This window comes from Gossypium hirsutum, chromosome D08, assembly GCF_007990345.1.
Source record: "Gossypium hirsutum isolate 1008001.06 chromosome D08, Gossypium_hirsutum_v2.1, whole genome shotgun sequence".
NCBI classification, from domain to species: Eukaryota; Viridiplantae; Streptophyta; class Magnoliopsida; order Malvales; family Malvaceae; genus Gossypium; species Gossypium hirsutum.
The window spans coordinates 15,988,974-15,995,449 of record NC_053444.1 but is presented as its reverse complement, the minus strand read 5'-3'; the positions used below and the strand labels follow the sequence as shown (position 1 = coordinate 15,995,449).

Sequence of the window (6,476 nt, the reverse complement as noted above, 5' to 3'; positions counted from 1 at the left end):
AAATTATAAAACTCATATTAGATATTTCTTCAAACGTTAAAAAATACTATTTACATTCGCAACCTATCAAGATTATATCATTAAGGTCCTCCTAATGTTATAATTATTAATTTAACCGTTAAATGTGATGTTAAATTTTATTTGATATAATTTTAAATGAAAGGTATAAAAAATTGAATATTGTAAAAAAATATGTTGTTGGTTTTAAAGTTTTCAAAGCTTTTACAAAAGCTTTACCACTCACTCTTTTAATGTTTTATTTTATTTTTTATTTTTAAAATTATGCGAAAACATTCTATTTTTCTTTCAAATTTTCATTTTAAATTATGCTATATAAAATTTGATATCTCATTTAATGGTTTTAATAATTGAAGGACTTAAATGATGATAACATCAATAGTTTGAGGATGTAATTAGAATATTTTAAAGTTTGGGAGTGAATTTAGAATTTAGGTCACAGTTTAGGGATGTCTAATGCAATTACTCGTGTTTTATTAATTTTTTCCAAGAAGAAATCATTTAAGATTGTCTCCAAACAACGCAGATTGAGTATTAGCTTAGTTGGCATCGATATTATTCCACTGAAACGCATTATCTTTTTATTTAAAGGGTAGGGAGACAATATGGATCATGCAAACAAATTCAAAGAAAGAAAAATCATGTTTTCTATAATTCATGTTTTGGAAAGTTAAGTGATTACAATCAAATAAATGGAAGCTGTATCTTGTGCATATTGTAAGGAGGCAAGCGGAAGCTCTGGTTACAAGGAATGTTTCTAATATACCTTTGATAACTCCAATCATAGAACCGAGGCAATAAAACAGGGGAAGAGACAACTTTCCAACATCTATCCTTCCATTCACTCAAACAATGATTGGACTAGTGGCTGCTCACAATTCTAATACGAACAAATAACATTCAAACTCTGAAGTTATTCTGGATACACAAATAAGTAACGAAACATAGATAAATGAAAGAAGATCTGTACATAGAAGGAAGACACTAAACAGGGGGAATGTTGGAGAAGGAGAAACCTTTATATCCCTTATATGCATAATAAGCAATCCTCGTATAATAGAATCCCGGAATGAATAATACGCAGCCTAGTAGTGTAAAGAAAAGCCCTGAAACCAACAATTATAACTAACCGCATTAGTCTTAATTGAAACAAAGCTTTTTATTTTCTTTTTTCTCAATAGAGAAAGAAAGAAGGATATACCATGGGCTCGGTCACCGCCGACTCTGTTGTAGGCCATGAAGATACCCAATATGATCCCAAGCGTGCCAAAGACGAGAAGAGACACAGCGAGGCCGATTTCCTTGAACGGAGGCCGATTGTTAACGGCGTAGGATGTGTCCACCAAGATGTCCTCGTCGGTTATGGAGAAGGCATGGTCTACGTACGCCATACAATGCCAAGATATCTAAAACAATATGATTACTCCACTCCAGAATTAGGGTAAGAGGTGAGGGTTTTCAACTTTCAAGAATCTTAAGCTAAGAGATATCCGTCGCTAGAAGCAAGCTTAAAAAAGAGAGTCAAAATCAGGCTTCATTTCATTGTTGCTATTATCAATTGCCGTCTAAGTTGATTATTCCAAGGCAAGAAGTCTAAACCTTTTTTTAAGTTAGGACACAATTTCTCGAAGTTCCAAATGCGTCATATAAATTTGCCTTTATTAAAAAAACCTCGTCTCGAGATATCGAAGGGTCATATCCAATGAGTTTGGACACAACGTTTCGAATTCCTGAGATAAGCTTTGATTTGAAAATTTTACGTTTGAATTTAAAAAGGAATACTCGGTTACTTAAATTCAACGAAGAAAATTGAAGCCCAGTAAGTTAGGGCACAATCTTCTCGAAAATTTTGGATATCGAGTATTGCTTTATTTTGAAAACTTTTGAATAAAACGATTTTAATGTTTAAATGAAATGTAAACTTTTTGACAAGTAAAACGCAATGGAATGACAATGTATACCGCGAAAGAATAATTCGTAAGCCAAAATACATACCAATGAACGCAAATAATCAATCAATACAAACAAGCAATACAATGTACATAATAACAACAAATATTACATCACATGTAAATATTAACACCAATATTTGAAAGTTAATAACCTAAAAGCCTATCACAAATAAAATGTAACAAATTTAAAATAGCTAAAAAACATGAGAGAAAAGAAATTTGAAATTACCAATGTATAAACACAAAATTTCACGTATATAAAAAATTAAAAAGAAGTAATTAATATGAAGAGACGAAATAATTTTAAAAATAGAATTAAAAATGAATAATAGTATCTAAGTGAATTTTAAAGTAAGAATTATAAGAAGAAAATAAAAATAAATAAAAACCCAAAATAATACACATATATTAATCTAAATAAGTAATACATATGAAATGAAACACTCAATATAAATAATATATGTGATAATATATGTAATAGTTAAAACAAGTAAAATAAAATAGAATATTTAAAAGAAATAAAGTACATATTTATATATAGAAAATAGGTAAAAAAATATATAATTTGAAATCAATAGTATATTATGTATATACATATGTATGATAAAATAACTCAATATAAATTGTATGTACATATATGCAATGGAATTATGAAAATATTATTGTATAAATCTTTTAAAGTTAGAAATATATAAAAATAGATTTTAAGAATATATTAAAAGATAAAATCATAAAAATGTATACAAATGATACTAGATTAACATAAAAAAAATACAAAATAATACATTATGAAATTAAATAATAATATGTGGAAAACTTAAAATAGTATTACATAATAAAATAAAATAATAACAAGAGTATTAAACTAATTAATTTAATAACAAAAATAACAGAAGGACTAATTTGAAATTAAAACAGAAATTTAGGGGAAATTCAAAATAAATAAAAGGATATGAACCACATTAAACGTGCCAATAACAGGGAAGGGCCAAAAGGGAAATTAATCCCTGCCCTCCATAATGCTGCATTCCATCATGGATCGAAACGAAACCAACAGAAAATTATATGGCCAAAATTAAAGTAACAAAAGGACTAGATTGAACCACGGCACAAAAGCAGAAGGACTTGGTGCGCAAATATCCCTCCCCATACCAAAACGCGCGGATCTAGTCGCATCTTGATCGGGTCATCGGGTATGGCTCAATATGGCAACGTTTTAGAGCCATTGACACATGCCCTAAATGGTGTCGTTTTTCCTACTTTAAATAACCCCTTTTAAACCCTAAAATCAGTAGCCACCACCCCATTTCTCTCCGCCGCTGCGTAATCCCTAAATCCTCCACTCTCAACTCCGATTTGGGACGGAGCACGCGGAGATTCCGACGACGCACTCACGAAGGTATGGCCTCTTTCGTTTCTTTTTTAGTTCGCAATAAAAACAAATCAAAGGAAACAGAAGAAAGAAAAAAAATGGAAATCGAAAAATCACCTTAAAATTTCACTGCTATATGTTCTCTTTTTTATTGATTTTTTCGAATCCCTTTTACAGATTTGATTGGCTCCTTTTATAGCCAAAACAGAAAGAAAAAAAATGAAATTCTCAAAACTATTTTTTTACATTTCTTCTTATTTTTTTGTTATTATTTGCTGTTATTTTGGTTTGGCTGCTGTTGGGGCGTGCGGAGGCTGAGTTTGTTCCTGCCTAGGCTAGGGTTTTTTTTTTGAATATGGGTTTGGGTTTTTGTAATTGGTCCATTTAGGCTGTATTGTTTTGGGCCAATGTAAATGGACTGTTATTGGACTGCTATTTTATTTTTTATTGGTTTATTATTTAGTTGTAATTTCTGGTTTTGGGCCCTGGGCAAAATTTGGGTTTTACAAATATTTTTAGCCACTTGATTAACCCTATAAAAGGTAATACCCCTAAAACTCTAAACCTTTATGAAATATTAATTATTTGTAAAATGTGTTTGACATCTTTAAATTTTTGCGTATAGGTCCTATGCAATGAGAACATGTGAGGGACATGGAACCCATTCTTCCTCCCATGATTAGAAGGCCCTTAGGAAGACCCAAAGAAACAAGGAGGATGAAAGTTGATGAAGCAAGAAAAAGTGGACCAAAACTAAGTAAGACAAGACAACAAGTTAACTGCACCAAATATGGCAAACCAGCAATAATACAAGGACTCGTAAAGCGATTATTGGGGGTAACCAAATGGCAAACCAATAATCGAGCCTGCAAATTTCGAACCAAGCCACTTCAATGAATAACACATTAAGCCAACCACCCATAACCTAACAAAGCTCAAACCTTACAACAACTTTTAGGGCCAAATTACATTTCAAAAGGAATGATCCACTTGGTCAACGAACAATAGTAAGACGGATGCCAACTCAATAGATCAATGACTCCACTCCAACACAACTATCACAATATAAAAAATGCCCAAAGATGTATCAATTGTTTTAACTGAATTGGATTTCATTTTGTTGCACATTTAGGAATATATTTTGTTTGGGGAAATATGTTTTGTGGACAAAGACTATATCTTTTTGGAAGGGTTGTTGAATCATGTTAACAATAGTTAGATTATACATTTTGTCTAATTTAGGGTTTGAAACAATATTTTTTTTCAAATGTTGAACTATTGAACAATTACTTGAGAAATGATTGCATATCCTTGAGGTAAGTAAACAATTTACATATATCTGTTACTACCATAATAGAGTTCCAAGGACTATCAAATGATTGCAACAAATGAATCAAATAGGTAAAAACAAAAAAAAAGTTGATTTCACTTGATTACAGGTACAAGTTACACAAATCTGTTTTAACTGCAATGTAATCAATGCTTTCCAACTTTTAGGGGTACAAAAGTTAGAATATCTAAGCAATTAATGTAGCTTCAATTCTCATTTCACACACTCTTTCAAAGGGGAGCAAAATAGTTCAATTCTTCTTACATCTTTTAAGGATCTCATCTATATGCCACTTTTTGCCTTATTACGTATTATTTTAAACTTTTTAAGGATCTCATTTTCATATCTCATAAGTTTATTTTTATCCTTACACTAATATATATAGATAAACTAAAATATATGTCTTGTGGAGCAAACTTATAGAGTAAAATTTTCATAAATTATGCGTGAGATATTCATGGTAAAGACAACCACATGTGAAATTACAATTGATTACTTTCATTTTGCAGACCAAATTAGTAACCAGTTGAAGTAAAAAAATGTATAAATACAGGATCAAAGTAATGTAGTGCTTGTTTATTTCTTTCTCTCTTTCTTTTTACAATGCCGATTGAGTGAAATAAATAGTTAACTACGAAACAAAATATTCCGATTTTTCTAGCATGAGATTGCTCATAATATTTGGTAATTAATTTCAAATTTACATGTTTTTTTCATATTTTATTTACACCCATGATTCTGTCAACATGTCTGACCCCTATTTTGAAGGTTTTTTTTATTATGAATTCAATCGTGCTTCTACCAACTTTGTTGGTTAATTCACTCTAATCAGCTTTAGTTTTATGGTGAACACATCTGTACATTCCAAATTTCTTCTAGTGCAACCAAACAGGCAAGCATCAATAAAAGGTTTGATAAGATAAATTCATTACATCCAGACATGTAAATGAAAATAGCACAAACTCAGGAATTTACATGCCATAGCATAGAATAGCAGCAAAATCTTTTTCCAATTGAAAAAGAAAGGAAAGCTGTACAAATTATGTGGCACAAATTAAATACATACAACTTTCAAATTGTACACAATAATGGCAACATATCAAAATTCCAAAAGTAAAACTATAAGGGGGTGATTAGACTTAGAATTTCTAGTTCTCAGATGAAAGGGTTCAAAAATAAAACATAAAGATGTATTTATAAAGTGAAATTTTGAAGAAAATAGAGTAGTCACCAGGGACAATAATATAATATAATCATCTCTTCCAACTTCTGCTTCGGGATAAATGATCTTTCATTCCACCAACAAGCCATGTCTCTTAGGCTATATCAAATGAAATTTCGTAGAAATCAAGGTCGTATTTCATCACTACTAAGCTCTCTTTCACCTTCCTATTTTCTTTTTCCATTAAAGACCTCAATTTTTTTTCTTTTTTCCTCGTTTTTCCTCTTGCACTCTTGTTTGTCTCCTTGATCTTCCTCATCCTCTTCGACCTTGTTAGCTTCTTCTAACCAGCTCTTAGCAGGAACGGATCGACAACGCATAAGCAAGAGAGCATTTACAGGTAGGACTGCACCAGCTTGATCATCAACATAATCAAGGGAGCATTTACCAACAATAACAATTCTTAATATCAATATTCAAGCCTGAGAAGATTGCAAATTTCAAAAACCTAACTGCCAGCTTAAAGATCTAAAGTCAAATACTGAGTTGGTTATTACATCTAATTAAGTAATGAAACCTGCATTTATAATTTATTGAAGGAATCAGGCTGCCACAATATATATAAATGATTAAGTTCAAGCT

At 30.8% G+C, this 6,476-nt stretch overlaps 1 protein-coding gene across 1 annotated transcript; it reads right to left on the bottom strand.

Annotated features, from left to right (window-relative positions):
* Positions 1 to 760: 760 nt before the first annotated feature.
* Positions 761 to 1,574, bottom strand: LOC121220285 (transmembrane protein 230). The gene is made up of 2 exons (XM_041099936.1): positions 1,220 to 1,574; positions 761 to 1,124 (listed from the first exon to the last, which is right to left on the bottom strand). Exons 1-2 carry the CDS (start codon positions 1,407 to 1,409, stop codon positions 1,003 to 1,005), a joined length of 312 nt encoding a protein of 103 aa, XP_040955870.1. The 5' UTR covers positions 1,410 to 1,574; the 3' UTR covers positions 761 to 1,002.
* Between the last annotated feature and the right edge of the window lie 4,902 nt (positions 1,575 to 6,476).